Raw genomic sequence first — 17,598 nt, 5'->3', positions numbered from 1 at the left:
GCAATTCAGTAAAGATTAAAACCATTTTAATGTTTATCTTTTAATGTTTAATGTTTATTTTTAAAATGTGAATAAATTGGGGCACCTGGGTAGCTTGGTCATTAAGTGTCTGTCTTCGGCTCAGGTCATGATCCCAGGGTCTTGGGATCAAGACCCGCGTCAGGCTGCCTGCTCAGCGGGAAGCCTGCTTCACCATCTTCCACTCCCCCTGCTTGTGTTCCTGCTCTCACTGTCTCTCTCTCTGTCAAATAAATAAATAAATAAAATGTTTTTAAAAATGTGAACAAATTGCACATAGTGCAGAATTCAAAAGAAATAAAAGGGTATAGAGTAAATTGCAATTTGTTTTTACCTGGAGAGAAAATAGGCATTGGGCCCTCTTGTCCCAACCTAGGAGATGGCTTTATTAGTCAGGGGAACTCATGCTAGCTGCTTTAACAACTCCTGAATCGAGGTGGTTTAATGGATCTTGCTCACATCCTAGATTCGTGCCAGTCAGGCAGCTCTCCCTGATCCCTTGTCACTCCCTCTATATAGTGACAAGAAATGTAAGATCTTTCCATGATGTGGTTTTGCCATCTCAGAGCCCTTCATTTCCAGCTACACAGATTGGGGAGTGTGAACTAAGGATAATGGGAGATTTTAGGGGCCAGCCCCGGAACTGATAGACATACATTGCTTTGTCGACATTGCATTGGCCTGAACTATTCATGTTAGGAAGGCCGAGGAGTGCATTCTTTATGCATCCACTGGAAGAGGAACAGCTTGTTGGTGAGTATCCAGCTAGTCCGTGTGGTAGTGGTATGGTTCCTCATACTCAACTGTAACCTAGGTATCTGTTCTCTTTCCACTCTAGGTAGTGTACCTGGCCAGCGATACCTTCAACTATAGTGCCATTGACCGAGTGAAGTCCAGGGGCAAGCGGCTTGCGCTAGAGAAGGTGCCAAAAGTTGGGCAGCGGTTTAATCGCATCGGGCTACCGCCAAAGGTATACCCAGCACCTGTGTGGCTTAGGCAAGGTGATGATGTGTGTGGTGTGACTATCCCAGGGTGAAACAAGGCACCTAGAGACTTGCCTATAGACATGAATATGTCTGAGGCTCCTGTCTCCCTCATTTCTGAGGGCCTAAGGTTTGGGGGATAATTCTCCAGAGAACAGAGCCCCTCACTTTCTCACTTTACTCCTCCGGCCCATTTAGATGGGCTTCTTGAATTTGTATGGGGAATCCCATGACTTTTTTCTGATATAAATGCCACAGGGCTTTATGGGCCACCCGGTTTACTCGTGGGCTCTCTGGACTTGAACAGTGGGGAGATACCTTTATTCCTCCTCTTTGGCTACAGGTTGGTTCATTCCAGCTCTTTGTTGAAGGCTACAAAGATGCAGACTACTGGCTCCGGCGTTTCGAAGCAGAACCTCTCCCGGAGAACACTAACCGGCAGCTACTGCTGCAGTTCGAGCGGCTGGTGGTGCTGGACTATATCATCCGCAACACTGGTGAGCAGCGCTGGGCAGCCCAGGGCCCATGCTGGACCACTGGGAGGTGCGCGGAGGCCTGGGGGCTTGCCGAGCTCCACACCAGAGTGCCTTCTCGTGATGAAGCTTTCCTAAGTCAGAAGGGCCTCGAAAATACTTTTGCAAGACAAGCTTTGTTCAGGCACATCGTGTGTGGTTACCAGAGGTGGTGAGTCCTGGAGCCAGCAGTTACTAATGTTTTATCTTAGCCTCTTTCCCCGTCCCAGATGGAAGACACATTGGCTCTCCCCAAGCAACATCAAGAGTACTTTTGTTCTTGATCCCTAGTCACTCATAGTAGCAAGACCTATCCCAGGACGGTTTTATCTTTAAGTACCTCATATCCATGCACTCATATGGTATTTGTCACTTTGTGACTGGCTTATTTTACTTAGCATATGCCCCTAAGCTCATTCATATTGCAGCATATATCAGAATTCTTTCCTTTTTAAGGCTGGATGTACATTGTATGTATATACTGTATTTTGCTTATCTATCCATCAGTGGACAGTTGGGTTGCTTCCATGTTTTAGCTTTTGTGACTAATGCTGCTTAACATGGCTGTACAAATATCTTTGAGACACTACTTTCATTTCTTTTAAGTATATACCCAGAAGTGGAATTGCTGGAGAAAATGGTAGTTCTGTTTAATTTTTTTAAAGTGAAATATGGTTGACCTATGTTTAATTTTTTGAGGAACTGCCATCCTGCTTTCCACAACGGCTGCACCGTTTTACATTCCCACCAGTGGCGCACAGGGGTTCCAGTTTCTCTACCTTTTCGTCACCAGTTGTTGTTTTCTGGGTTTTGTTTTGTTTTTCATTTGTAGCCAACCTGATAGGTATACTGTGGTCTCTCATTGTAATTTTGCATTTTCCTAATGGTTAGTGATGTTGTGAATATCCCTTTATGTACTTTTTGGCGATTTGCCTATCTTTGGAGAAATGTCTGTTCAACTTCTTTCCCATCTTTGAATCAGGTTGTTTTATTGTTGAGTTGTAGGAGTTTTTTATATACTCTGGATATTAATTCCTTATCAAATACATGATTTGCAAATATTTCCTCCCATATTGTTGGGTGCCTTTTTATTTTGTTTATATTATCTTTTGATGCAATTTTAAATTTTCATGAAGTCCAGTTTGTCTGTTTTTTTAATTTATCATCTGTGCCTTTGGTGTCATATGTAAGAAATTATTGCCATATCTAATGCCATGAAGCTTTTGCCCTATGTTTTGTCTTAAGAGTTTTATAATTTTTGGTATTAGAGTTAGCTCATGGATCCATTTTGAGTCAATTTTTGTATATGGTGTGAGGTAAGGGCCCAGCTTCATTTTCTGTATGTGGATATCCAGTTTTCCCAGCACCATCTGTTGAAAAGACTATCTTTTCATTGTTGAAGGTTCTTGTCACCCTTTTCGAAAACCATTTGATCATATATGCAAAGGTTTATGTCTGTATGGTATTTCATTTGTCTATATCTGTCTTTATGCCAGTACCATACTATTTTGTTTGTTTGTTTGTTTTAAAGATTTTATTTATTTATTTGACAGAGATCACAAGTAGGCAGAGAGGCAGGAAGAGAAAGGAAGGGAAGCAGGCTCCCCACTGAGAGGAGAGCCTGATGTGGGGCTTGATCCCAGGACCCCGGGATCATGACCTGAGCTGAGGCAGATGCTTTAACCCACTGAGCCACGCAGGCACCCCGCTTATAATCCTTTTTTAAAAATTTTGATATAGGGGCACCTGGGTGGCTCAGTGGGTTAAAGCCTCTGCCTTCGGCTCGGGTCATGATCCCAGGGTCCTGGGATCGAGCCCCGCATCGGGCTCTCTGCTCAGCGGGGAGCCTGCTTCCCCCTTCCTCTCTCTCTTCCTGCCTCTCCGCCTACTTGTGATCTCTGTCTGTCAAATAAATAAATAAAATCTTTAAAAAAAATTTTTTTTTATATAATTGGTAGTAATGACATACTCTCATTTCTGATTTTAGCAATTTCAGTCTTTTTTTTTTATTAAACTAAATAGCTAAATGGTTATCGGTTCTATTCATCCAGTGAGACAACTGTTGTAGTTTAGTTTTAGGGCATTTAGTTTATTTATCTATAATGTACATACAGATATATTTGGATTTTCATCCACGATCTTATTATTTCCTTTCTATTTTGTGTTTTTGTCTTTTTTCCCCCTCCCCTTCTTCCTATGATCTCTTTTCTTTCTTGTTTTCTTTTAAATTATTTTGTAATTAGGAGCACCTGGGTGGCTCATCTGGTTAAGTGTCTAGCTCTTGATTTCGTCTCAGGTCATGATCTCAAGGTCTTGAGAATGAGCCCCATGTCAGACTCCGCCCTCAGCACAGAGTCTGCTTGAGATTCTTTCTTCCTCTCCCTCTGCCCCTCCCCCTGCTCACACATGCTCTCTAAATAAATAAATAAATAAAAATCTTAAATTATTTTGTAAATATTTCATTTCTCCCCTCTTTTAGCTCAGGAGTTTAGATGCTTTGTCTTTTCTCTTGATGGTTAGTCTAAAGATTACCATGTGAATCTTTGATTTCCCAAAATCTAATCGGTAGAAACCCTTAGCTTCATCTCCAGGCTTTTGTACTATTAGCATGATACATTTTAATTATATATGCATGTATGTATGTATATGTGTCTGTATGTTTGTACATATGTTAAACCACTTTTTTGTAAAACCATAAGGTGATATTGTCATTATTATTACTGTTATTAATAATAATTATGGAGATGTTTGAACATATATGAAACCTGTAGGTACTGGTCATTCCAGCCTTAACAACTATCAGTCCATGACTAATCCTATCCCATTCATACTTCTGTTTATTTATCTTATTATTATTATTTATCTTTTTAAATATTTTTATTTATTTGACAGAGAGACAGCAAGAGAGGGAACACAAGCAGGGGAATGAGAGAGGGAGAAGCAAGCCTCCCCCTGAGCAGGCAGCCTGAGGTGGGACTCGATCCCAGGATCCTTGGGTCATGACCTGAGCCGAAAGCAGATGCTTAGCAACTGTGCCACCCAGGCACCCTCTTCTTTTATTATTTTAAAGCAAATTACAGATCTAATTTTATTCATAATTATTTCAGTGTGTGTCTCTATAAGATAACTTAAAAAAAAACCAAACATTATCATACCACAACAAAGCTAATATTTATCTAGATTTACTAATATATTTACCCATTTTATTGCTCTTTAAATTTTCCTGTATGTCCAAGCTTCTGTTGGGGATAATTTTCCTTTGACTTAGAGAACATATATACATATTTTATTAAGATTTTATTTATTTATTTGAGAGAGAGAAAGAGAGCACAAGCAGGGTAAGAGGCAGAGGGAGAGGGAAAAGCAGACTTCTTACTGAGTGGGGAGCCTGAGGCAGGGCCAAATCCAAGGATCCTGGGATCATGACCTGAGTCAAAGTCAGGTATTTAATCAACTGAGCCACACAAGTGCCCTGACTTAAAGTTGTTTTTTTTTTTTTTAAAAGATTTTATTTACTTATTTGACAGAGAGCACAAGCAGGCAGATAGGTAGACAGAGAGAGGGGGGGAAGCGGGCTCCCCGCTGAGCAGAAAGCCCAATTCAGGGCTCAATCTCAGGACCCTGGGACCATGACCTGAGCTGAAGGCAGAGGCTTTAACCCACTGAGACACCCAGGCGCCCCAACCCTGACTTAATAGTTTAATACTAGTCTGCTGATGATGAATTTTAGTTTTGTTTGTCTGAGAATGTCTTTATTTCACCTTCATTTTTGAAGGCTATGTATGTTGGGTGTAGAATTTGGAACTGGCAGTTTAGTTAAATAAATTCATTCCGTTGTCTTCTTGTTCCCATGATTTCTGTGAAGTCAGTTGTTCCTGTATTATTGTGGTTTCTTTGAAGGTAATCTCTTTTTCTCCAGCTCCTTTGAGATTTTCCCTGTAGTTGGTTTTCAGAATTTTTACTGCAATATGCTTGGTGTAGTTAGCTTTGTATTTATCCTGTTAGGGATTCACAATTTCCCTTGAATCAGTAGTTTGATACCCTTTGTCACTTTTGGAAGATTCTCAGCTATTCTCTCTTTATTTTATTTATTTATTTTTAAGTTTAAAAACACTTAACATGCACCTCTATACCCAGCATGGGGCTCGAGCTCATGACCCCAAGATCAAGAGTCGCCTGCCCTTCTGACTGAGCCAGCCAGGTGCCCCTGTTCTCTCTTTAAATGATTACTTCTGCCCATCTTTTTCTCCATTCTCAGAAGAGAATCCAATCACATGTTGTTAGAAACACTTTTTTTCCTGGGTGCCTTGTTCTGCTCTTTTTTTGTGGCCTTTCAGATTATTACTTCTGTCTTTGGCAAAATCTACTCTTAAGCTCATCTGTCAGATTTCTCAACTTGGTAACTAAATTTTTCAGTTGTTGAATTTCTGTTTGATTCTTTTTTATGGATTCTTGTTTTCTGCTACTATTCTTAATCTTGCTTTTTATCTTCTTAAACATATCAAGGATTTTATCTTGAATATTTTAGAGTCTAGATCTTCATTGTTTGGAATCCCTGTAGGTTTTTAAAAATTTTCTGTCTTCTTGTTTTTAGTCGTGTCACTATATCTCTTTATATACCTGGTTATTTTTGATTGTCAGATATTGTATATCAAAAATGGTAGAATTATTTGGAAGCCTAGGATGCTGATATAAGTCCTGTGTAGAAGTTGTTTGCATGTGGCAAACAGCTAGGGGTACCGGCAATCCAGAGTTACTTTAATTCCAGGTATTGAAGGGAAACTCTGCTTAGTTCCAAGGTGTAGTGGGTCAGGTTTCAACTCAAAGCATGGGTTATTTACCATGGTCTCCTCCCCTTATCAGTCACTGAACTAGGATTTTGTCTTCCCAGCTCCACAAGGCTGTTAGAACACTGCTGCACCTCTCATCCTCTTTATCAGCAGGTACTCTAGGAGAAAAGAAGCCACAAATAATGGACTTCCTGTCTGAATTGCCTTTCTCTCCCAGGTCTCAACACTTTAACTCTTAATGGTCTTATTAAAGTCTCCAATACCTTCAAGAGATTTAAAAATATTTTAGGGCACCTGGGTGGCTCAGTCGTTAAGCATCTGCCTTCGGCTCAGGTCATGATCCCGGGGTCCTGGGATCTGAGCCCCGCATTGGGCTCTCTGTTCGGCCGGAAGCCTGCTTCTCCCTCTTCCACTCCCTCTGCTTGTGTTCCTTCTCTTACTGTGTCTCTCTCTGTTAAATAAACAAATAAAATCTTAAAAAAAACTTTATCAGTTTTTTATAGTTTTCTCAGTAGAGTGATTGGACCAAGTGCCCAAAATATGTAGTCCATCATGACTGAACATGAAAGTCACCCCAGTTTTTTCTAACTTCATGTTTCTGTTCACAGATCGAGGCAACGACAACTGGCTGATTAAATATGACTGTCCAATGGATAGTTCTAGCTCTCGGGTAAGAGGTTGATCAATGGTAGTGCATATGCATAACACAGAAACACATAACAATCAGAGATTAAGTCACATAGATTCAGAAGAATCAAGATAGCACATGTATTTAAAATTGATGGGTTAATATTTGATAGAGTTTTCCCTCCATCTGTTTTTTAAGTGGTATCTTATTGAATGATGTTCACAGATACAGAATGAAGAAGGGTTCAAATATGTTTGGAACATGTTACATACCTTATGCCTTTCTGGGAGATTCACATTGCATAGGAGCATAGTAATGGTCTGAGAAGTAGTTCATTAAATGAACCTATTTAATTTTGTTTGGCCAGTAATTTCTAAACTTTTTTAGAATACTGTTCTCATAATAGACAATTCCATAGAACATCAGTTTAGAAAAAGCTGCTTCCTGCAACTTTCCTTACTTTCTCATTGCTTTCATCCTCTACCATGCTTTTCTATTCCTGCTCAGTCTGTACATTTTAAAGAATTAGTAGGAACGCTACCTAGAATAGGAGAGTAAGGTTGACTTTTATTCCTTATAATAAGTGTTGTTTTGTCCAGCTTTATTTAAATAGAATTGACATATAACATTGTGCAGATTTAAGATGTGCAACGTGGTGATTTAATGCATGTATATTTTGCAAAATGTTTACCACAGTAAGGTTGGTTAACACATTCTCATAGTGTTTTTACTTCCTTCTCTAATAGTGGTTCTCATATTTGGTACGTCAGAATCACCTGAAGAGTTGACTAAAAATAGTACAAACTCTTTGGGCCTTTCCCCACTAGGTCTTGGGTAAAACTCAGGATCCCATACTTTTAATAAGATATTCTAGGGGATTCTGATATAGGTATCCTCAACCCACATATCCTGTTTCTGTGATGGCACCTGTGAACCTGAAGTGGGGAGCCAAACAGACAGTCACGAGAGTGTCTGATGGGCTCTCATAGGTAGACTGCCCTACTCTGCAATCAGCCTTGTCCTTTTCCCTTATCACTGAAATGGCAAGAGACTCTTGTGCAAGAGCGGCCAGCTGTTATCTTCCATGGTTCTGTTGTGTCACAGGAAAATGTGGTCACCAGTGAAGTAGCATCTGGTCAAGGTCTACACAAAAGGACTTTGGCTGGCTGATAATTTGCTTTTTCCTTTTTCTTTTCATAGTCTCAGGACTCTGACTGCCTCTCACTAGGAGGAAAGGTGCAGAGTTATCTTTGTTATTGTCAGTTTTCTTCTTACCACGGGCTGTGGCAGCTCCTGGGGAAGTGCACCTTTCCTAAGATAAGGGACTCTGAGACCCTTGAATAGGCCAAATCAGAGGTGCCATAAATGTCCTAAGATTAGGAACTGTGGAAACTAGTCAGAGGTTGACCAAGGATTGGTGCCTGTGGGGGTTGAGGTGGGGTGCTCTGCTACTACTATAAAGGGCTTGAGGTAGGTGGGACCCTAAGTATTTGGTCTTCCCTTGCTCTTCAGGACACAGACTGGGTGGTGGTGAAGGAGCCTGTTATCAAGGTGGCTGCCATAGACAATGGGCTGGCTTTCCCCTTGAAGCATCCTGATTCCTGGAGGGCATGTAAGTCTAAGACCACTGTGGTCTGGCTCTTTTCCTGCTCAGTCTTAGTTTCTCATCTATGCAGTGAAGATAATAATACTTCTATGACAGGACTGTTTTAAGAATTGATGGAATAATGCAGCTCATGCATTTAGCACAGTAGCTGACACATGGCAAGTACTGCAAAATACAAAGTATTATTGTCATTTTTACCTTACATTATTCCTATTAAAAGCGCACAGTTGAGTTTTCTCATCTGTGTTTTTGTTTTTCTCGTTCTTTCTGAGGACTATCTTATTTATCCCATTTGTGCTTCTAAATATAAGCTATTGCCAGTGTTCTGTCTTCCTTGTTGACATCCTGGAAGTTACTGTTAATAACGGAGAAACTCTTGGAAAGAGAGAGAGATACAAGTAGGAAGTCATTAGCCCCTTTGCAGTACAGTCTGTCTTCTCAGAAGGAGCATCTGAATATCTTCATTGGCAAGTCACAGGAAGGTCACATAATGTCTGGAAAAGAGCACCACCTCTGGGATTCTGCAGTCCTGGCTTTGAATCCTAATTCCTCTACTTACTCTGTAGCCTTTAGGATTAACATCCCTTGTAATTTTCTTTCCTGTTGTATATCATGTGAGAGGGGCATTCTGCCTTCTGCAGTGCTCTGATAGGTGGAGGACATAGATGGGCAGCTTTGCTTTGTGCTTTTCTTTTTTTTCAGATCCCTTTTACTGGGCCTGGTTGCCCCAGGCAAAAGTCCCGTTCTCTCAGGAGATCAAAGACCTGATTCTTCCAAAGATATCGGACCCTAACTTCGTCAAGGACTTGGAGGAGGACCTGTATGAACTCTTCAAGGTTAGCCCTGGGAGCCTCAACCTTATAACTATATGGAAGAAGGAATTTCTAATGGCTTTTCTGATGGCTCCTGATACAAGCCAAGAGAGAATGGCTAACACTCCTCTGACCTGTGGTAGCCAGTGAAGAGCAAGCAAGATTCCCACATGTGGACAGCAAGACCTGGTTTGGGGCGATTTGGGGGAAAAATTTGCACGGTGTCTGCAAAGCTCTCCTTGGCAAATGGAATACTAGAGCCTGGAGTTCTGTAGAGTCAGATAATAACGAGACTCAGGACAAGATATTTACTTGTTCTCTTTCCCCATCTGTGAAACAGAGTTCTTGGGGTGGTAGTTAATTTCACTAAGTCTCATGTAAGTTTTCTTTATTAGGAAGTTTCTGTTTAGGGGAAGAAAATGGGTTCTTCTGAGGGATTCATGCAGGCTCTATCTCTGTCCTTTTGCAGAAAGATCCTGGTTTCGACAGGGGCCAGTTCCATAAGCAGATTGCTGTCATGCGGGGACAGGTAAGCCTGGGACTTCCTCCTGGTGTCATCCCTGGGATCTCTCTGGGAAGGTCATGTGCTCACGTTGAGTAAATGTGTAAAGCTTGTGTTTTACACCCTTGGAGTCTATGCCTTACTTACTTATGACTCTGTCTTAGCACATGGGAGAGGAAAGAGAGCTCTTGCAAATCTCCCACCTTTTCCATGGTATCCAGTGCTTGGTGAGGCACTATGTGCTCAGCTCTATGCCAGTTGCTAGGTGGTTCATTGGTAAATTTACCCAGTGGCCCCTGTCTCAAGTAGCTCAAGGCAGGCCATATGCCTTGGTGGTTAAGAGGTAGCCTCTGGAGGGGCGCCTGGGTGGCTCAGTGGGTTAAAGCCTCTGCCTTCGCCTCAGGTCATGATCCCAGGGTCCTGGGATTGAGCCCCGCATCGGGCTCTCTGCTCGGCAGGAAGCCTGCTTTCCCCTCTCTCTGCCTATTTGTGATCTCTGTCAAATAAATAAATAAAATCTAAAAAAAATTTAAAAAAAAATTTAAAAAAAAGAGCCAGCCTCTGGAGTCAGACTTGTTCACTACTTACAAGCTCTGTGTCCTTGGGCAAGAGCCTCTGCTGCCTTGTTTATAAAATGTGACAATAATAACACCTTGCAGAGTTGGGCAGCGGATTACATAAGATAATGCATATCAAGTGTTTAGTAGAGACAATTACCTAGCACATGGTTAGTACTCATCTATTGGCTGTGGTTATAATTTTTGTTATCATGGTTACAAGTCATATTATTTGTTTTTTTGGAGATTTTATTTATTTGACAGAGAGAGACACAGCAAGAGAGGGAACACAAGCAGGGGTAGTGGGACAGGGAGAAGCCAGCTTCCAACCCAACAGAGAGCCTGTTGGCAGGGCTCAGTCCCAGGACCCTGGGATCATGATCTGAGCTGAAGGCAGATGCTTAATGACTGAGCCCCCCAGGCACCCCTACAAGTCATTATTTCTTCTCTCTCCACTTCACCTTCAAAGAGAGCTAAGGAAACTCCTAGGGCATTGTTGATCTTCCAAAATGTAAAGACTATGCCTGAAAAATTGTTTTAAAACTCGTAGGGCACTGACATTCTTATCACTTTAAAGAGATCTGGGATGGCCTAGTGGTTAAGGGGCACTCACTGATCTTAGTGCCTGTGTTTGGATTCTGGTTCGGTCATTTATTGGCTGTGAGGTCTTGGAGAAGTTGCTTAATCTCTCCTTCCTTTAACTTCTCCATTTGTGATGTGGGGTTAATAATAACACCTACATCGGGTGGCTCAGTGGGTTAAAGCCTCTGCCTTCGGCTCGGGTCGTGATCCCAGGGTCCTGGGATCGAGCCCCATATCGGGCTCTCTGCTCGGCGGGAAGCCTGCTTTCCCTTCTCTCTCTCTCTCTGCCTGCCTCTCTGCCTACTTGTGATCTCTGTCTGTCAAATAAATAAAATCTAAAACAAAAAAAAAAAAAAATTAAAAAAAAAAAAAGAGTAATCTTTTAAAAAAAAAAATAATAACACCTACATCATAGGGTTATTATGAAATAAATGATTTGGAGTAGTGTGTGATGAATTGAAGTTCTCAATGTGCATTAGCTGTTTTATGATTTGGTGTATAGAAAAAGCAGCTTTCACATCCTTAAAGGATAGGAAGGTCTTTCTAGTTGTAATTAGGCATTTACGTCTTCCTACCATTTTGGTAAAGGGTTCTGGTGAGAGCAACTCTTGGGTTTACTGAATCCGTGTTTCCTTGGAAATGGGATGTACAAAGGTTTTAAGAGCTGCGATTGTTACAGCTGACTGCATACCAGTAACGTGGCCTTCCTACATTTCTCAAGTCATGTAAGGGCCCAGTTAAGCTGGCAGGATTTTTGGAAACCTTAAAAACCACATGATGTACTGTGATATTGTGGAACTCAGCATAAAGGAATGAACTTCTTCTCAAGTTTATGAAGGCTGTGCCCCTGTCCCTGTTGTACTATCTTCCCTAATCCCTTTCCATCTTATTCCCTTGCCAAAACTATAGCACCCCTCCTCTCTTATATCCAGTTAAGGATGTTATCTAGAGTGGCAAAAGAGGGGTGGGAGAGTGTAATTTTATCTTTCTCTCCGTTTTATGCCCTTAAGGTCCTTTGAGGGCCTTTTGGTCTCTTAACCTAGAGTGCCTACCTCTGAAACACCAGAAGCTTCATGAGCATCCAGCTCCTTTTTAGCTTACCAGTCACACGCCGAGGCAGAACAAGCCTTTGCCTTCCAGACGCCTGTCCTGCCACAGGGAAAGGAGGTCACAGTCCTTTACCTACCCGAGCCTAACCACGGAGTGCCTGTATGAGGGCCCTGAGCCAGAGGGGAAGAGTCTGAACTCCCAGAGAGACTGAGTTGGGTGACAGAAGTTGTTACTCACTGTAAAGATGTCACAGCAGGTGTTAGAAAGAGTGCCGAGTCTGAGGTAAAGCCTCTTTAAATGGCATATTCAAAAACAATGTTTATCCTTTAGCATTATATGCCTGCTATCAATCTTTCGTCAGCTTTTTAATTTGAAAGATTTCAAAGCTTCAGTAAAGAGTAGACTCTTTCCCTGGATTCACCAGTTGTTACACTTAGTCACCCACGCTTGCTTTACCTGTATCTATTTGCTCGTTTATCTGCCGATTATCTATCGGAATAATATCCATCTCTATATATCCTGTAATTTCTCTCTTTAATATACCTGTGTAACTTGTCTCTTCCTAGGTAGATTGATATATATATATATATATATATCTATATCTATATATATATATTTTTTTTTTAAAGATTGTATTTATTTTATTTGACAGACAGAGATCACAAGTAGGCAGAGGCAGGCAGAGAGAGAGGAAGGGAAGCAGACTCCCTGCTGAGCAGAGAGTCCAATGTGGGGCTCGATCCCAGGACCCTGGGATCACGTCCTGAGCTGAAGGCAGAGGCTTTAACCCACTGAGCCACCCAGGTACCCCTGATTAATATATTTTTTTGGGCCAAATCTTTAGAAAGTAAGTTGTAGATAATTTGACATTTTACCCCTGCTACTTGAGCATGCATGAGAGGCAGCTTGTAACCCAAAGAACTAAAGGAAGCACAGGAAGAACCAGCCAGGACAGGTTTAACATCCTGTCTCTCTCTTTTTTTTTTTTAACATCTTGTCTCTTAAGTTGGGTAGTCTCCTGCACAGTTCACTCCAGTTCCATTTGAACCTCCTTTTCATTCTCTACCCTGAGTTTTGTGTTCAAGGGTTTTGAAGCAGTGGAGGATTCGAATAGATACCAAAACAATTAAGTAAAAAAATAAAGGTATGGGCTATGATGAGTGCTGTGAAAGGTGTAAACCTGGTGATTCACACACCTGTACCCCTGGGGATAAAAATACATTATATGTTTATTAAAATAAATTAATTAATTAAAAAAATAAAAAATAAATAATTACTGGTAGATTCCACTTCAGACCTCCCCCTTCTGTTTCAGGTGTATCTCTGCCTCTTTATGGGCAGCATTTGCAGACCAAGGATATTTGTGGCTTGAGGGCTATGTATCTGTGTGATTTAGGGGTGCAGCCTTGCTTACCCTTCCCTGTGTCAGTGTCCTGGCTAGGAAAATCTTCAGTAGTTTAAAGAAGGCGCTCATCAGGGCACCTGGCTGGCTTAGTTGGTAGAGCATGTGACTCTTGATCTTGGGGTTGTGAGTTTGAGCCTCATGTTTGGTGTAGAGATTATTAAAAAATAAAATCTTAAAAAGAAAGAGAAAAAGGAGGGAACTTTTAAAAAGCAAGCAAGCGTATAGGCTATCATAGGACAACTTCCATTTTTGTACTGTCTTATCAGAGAAGATAAATGGTGGTGATTCCAATTTTGACAAACGTTCCTGTGAAAATATATACATATATTTTTTAAAGATTTTATTTATTTATTTATTTGAGAGAGAGAGAGAGAGAGCACAAGTTGGGGAAAGGGAGAAGCAGACACCCTGCTGAGCAGGCAGCCCAGTGTGGGACTCGATCCCAGGATCCAGGGATCATGACCTGAGCCAAAGGTAGACACTTAACCCACTGAACCACCCAAGCACCCCTCCCATGAACACATTTCTGAAATATCTGTAAAATATGGACAAAAGTTGGTAAAGAGCTAAATGCAATGTGGTTTCCCGAATGGGATCCTGAAATAGAAAAAGAACAGTCCTGGAAAATCTAATGAAATCCGAATTAAGTCTGAAGTTTGGTTAATAGTAATGTTTCAGTGTTAATTTCTTAGTTTTGGTAAATGGACTTAGTTATGTGAAAATTTAAAATTAGGGGAAACTGAGTAAATTGTGTACAGGAACTCTCTATACTATCTTTTAACTTTTCCTTAAGTTTAAAAAACTGATAAAGAGACAGCATTTGAGAGAGAAGCCAAGTGAAATACTGGCTTTTTTCAAAATACATTGTCTTTGTAGGAAAATCAGAGAATATAGGATAAACAACAATGAACAAATAAAAATCACCTATAATTTCTTGATCCAGAGATAATCACTGCCAACTTGCAAAATTTTTCTTCTCTGCAGATAGGTAGATTGGAAGATAGAATTTCAGTAAATGAAAGTGGAGTCACATTATAATACTGGCTCCTGTCTCCTTCCTTTTCTGTCTGTTGACATCAGGATTAGCTTTCCATGCCAATAAAGTAGATCTTTTAATTGCTGTTTCTTATCCCTTAGATTGTTAACTGATCCCATACTCTTGAGCGTTTATACCATTTTCACTGTTATAAACAATACTGCACTCTATTCATTGAAACTGTCTGTGCATATCTATGATTGCTGCTTTAGTTCCTATAAATGGAATTGCTCACTCAAAGGGCCTGTTCATTTTTAAGCCTTTATCATCCACTTGCCTTTCTGAAGAACTGGCCCAGGGTCCAGCCCCATAGCCTGGCTCTGAACTCTCCTCAAATCTGAGACCTTGTCTTCTTCTTCTGTATCCTTACTAATAAGAAGGGCAAAAAGTGGGAGGTTTTGATCTTAATTTGCATTTTTTAAATAACCAGAGAGATTTCCACTTTCTGTATTTGCCCCCTTATAGTCTACTTTTGGAAACACCCTATTTGTATAATTTTCCATTAATGTGTTTAGTTTTGTATTGATTTATGGGAGCACTCTATCAGCAGGTCACCCTTCAGAGGCAGACCAGGATGCCTTGGTCTTTCCCTCACTGATCTTATTTTTCCTGCTGCAGATCCTAAATCTGACCCAGGCCCTGAAAGACAACAAGAGTCCCCTGCACCTTGTCCAGATGCCACCCGTGATTGTCGAGACGGCCCGTTCCCACCAGCGGTCTTCTAGCGAGTCCTACACACAGAGCTTTCAGAGTCGGAAGCCCTTCTTTTCGTGGTGGTAGCCCAAGAGGCAGACAAAGACATATTTAAGACTTGGGCTAGGAAGAAGCCTGGGGAGTGGGTTGCAGGAAAAGCCAGAGATGCTGGTGGAGAGCAGTGCCCTTAAGAGCCCTTCTTCTCTGCTTGCCAGCCCCTCAAGGCTTTCCCAAGCACAGGGAGAAGCACAATCGGAGGGACAGTGTGTGCTGTTGGGCCCTTCTGATTGCTAGGGAGGGCTGGAGCCTCCATGCAAGTGAGTAGTCCAGAGGCCCCGGAAGGAGCATCTCCCAGCATCCCTTGGGGGCAAGCTGGGAAATCCCCTTCCCTCCCTGACACCCTGCTCTGTGGCAATTCTCATTATATTCTGCATCAGAAAACGAACACAAATACGAATTTAAATATTAGTAGCGAAACCCAGGCAGAATCCCAGATTCCTCTCAGGTCAGAAACCTGTGATCCAGACCTAAATTTGCATGGACCCAGACACTCAGGTGCCTCACAGTTCCTTACTCCCATGGACCAAGCCAGCTGGGTGATTCAGAGAGCCACTGGGTGACTCACCAATTGGGACAGGCAGAAGCCACACGTTTCCTTTGGTTTTTTTTTTTGCCAGGTTTTCTTCCCCTTCTCCCACCAGTGCAATAGGCTGACTAAAAGCCTCCCAACCCAGTTCTCCTGGCCAGGACACTTTTGCTCCAGAACTCTCAGTGGTTCTGCGTATGATCATAGAGATTGGCTCTGCTCTCTGCCCTCCCTAGTCCAGGCTTGCAGTTTACCCGCCATTCAGGCAAAGGCAAGAGGGAAGAAGTGGCCCTCCCAGCATGCAGAAGTGATCCACTTGGCCTAGGTGCATGCTGGGAGCTGTAATTGGCCTGTAGGTAAACTTATCCCAGCCTTGCTTTCTGAGTCGGGGTGATAAACTTCCCCAGGTCCTCTAATTTGTTCTGTTGTTAGATATTTTTTTTCTCAACACTTTTGACTTAGGGGTGCAGTTCTGGGTCTCAGTGAGTTGCATCTCAGCTCATAAGAGGACAGGATATTAGGTTCCTGGACTTCTTTTTATGCTACCACTGCTGCCTGGTGGGAGTAACGGGACTCATTCTGTTCCTAGTGGGCAGCTTCCCTTTGCTCCCGACTTCTTGTTACTGGCCAGTGTTTCCTTGGCTTCTTGGGAAGGGCAGGGCCCAGAGGAGAAGGGCCTTCAGACTGCCCCCCAGCGCCTGCCCAGCTCGGTGTGCATCTTCATGCTTCCATGTCTCTTCCCTCAGCTGGCCCCCTTGCCAAGTGTCCAAGCCCTTTCCACACCAAAGCAAAGAATGGCCTCCGGAGGGAGCGAAGAGGGTGCCATCTGTGGCTAAGGGGCAGTTCTGCGCTACTGGACACTTCAAGATTCTGGCACCCTGCGATTGGTCAATCAGCCTTGGAAAGAAACTATCTTGACGGTTTGAAAAAACCAAAGAAAGGGAGCGAGGACTATGGCTGTGTGCCCTCTGCTTGCCCAGCTCCCGCTGCCCAGGAGGCAGAGCAGAGATGTGCAGTCCTCTTGTCAGCTGGGCCATTCCGGTCCCTTTGCCTCCCTGCCCCCAGGAGCCAGTTTCTGGTGGGGTTCCCTCCAGCTACAGGAACAGTTTCTGGGAGCTGGCTGTGCATGCCCTGTGGACAAAGACATAGCTCTTAGCCCTGACAATCTCATTCGGCTGACCTGGAATCTGGCCTTGGGGACCGTGGTGGCGACAGTGCCTGCGCCCAGACTACAGGAGCAGCAGAGCTCCCGGAGGCCAGAGGGGACCCAGGTGTGTTTAGCTCTCCAAAGACCTCTCTACACAGACCTGTTGGTAAAGCTTTCCACCTGGCCAGTGAGAGTCTTCGAGGAAGCTGGTTGCTTCCCCCAGCCAAGTAGATCTGCACATTGCCCTCATCTAGACCAGCTCTGTGATGAGAAGGAAATTGGATCCAACGTACAAGGGGGCTGGTCCCAGTCTTGGCAGGCAAGAATGTGGGGTATCCTTTCTTGGCATGTCTCCATTCTCCTTGAAGTCTGTACTCAGGTTGCCTTGAATGTGGACTTGGGGAGAGCTGGGGGCCCAAAGTGCCAGGGGAGGTTTCTGGGTGGCACTCATGGGATAACCCAGCCCTCTGCCAGCCCCAGGCCCTGTCGCCATGTCAGGGAGGTGAGGCTGGGCTGGGAGAGTGCTGCTGCCTGTGTTCTTCCAACGCACTGTAGAACTTGTATGTAATGTATTTAAATCAATGCAAATGTATGAATAACAAGTCCAATTCTGACCTTTTTTGTCTAGTGTTCTTGGGTAAAAGGAAGACAAGGTAGAATGCAATTTTAAGGACAAAGGACCATGTGTTTC

General features: G+C 42.7%; 1 protein-coding gene across 1 annotated transcript in view; it reads left to right on the top strand.

The window, feature by feature from the left end:
• Positions 1-17,521, top strand: part of PI4K2A (phosphatidylinositol 4-kinase type 2 alpha) — a 30,190-nt gene extending 12,669 nt beyond the window's left edge. Inside the window, exons 3-9 of the mRNA XM_080822413.1 lie at positions 857-988; positions 1,345-1,498; positions 6,912-6,973; positions 8,444-8,543; positions 9,240-9,373; positions 9,819-9,878; positions 15,100-17,521. Of these exons, the coding sequence (XP_080678539.1) occupies positions 857-988; positions 1,345-1,498; positions 6,912-6,973; positions 8,444-8,543; positions 9,240-9,373; positions 9,819-9,878; positions 15,100-15,261 (804 nt within the window). The 3' untranslated portion in view covers positions 15,262-17,521. The remainder of the gene's footprint in view (positions 1-856; positions 989-1,344; positions 1,499-6,911; positions 6,974-8,443; positions 8,544-9,239; positions 9,374-9,818; positions 9,879-15,099) is intronic.
• Positions 17,522-17,598: the final 77 nt, after the last annotated feature.

The sequence above is a fragment of the Martes martes genome, assembly GCF_963455335.1.
Source record: "Martes martes genome assembly, chromosome: 14".
In the NCBI taxonomy this organism is placed as follows: domain Eukaryota; kingdom Metazoa; phylum Chordata; class Mammalia; order Carnivora; family Mustelidae; genus Martes; species Martes martes.
This window is presented reverse-complemented; position numbering and strand designations above follow the sequence as displayed.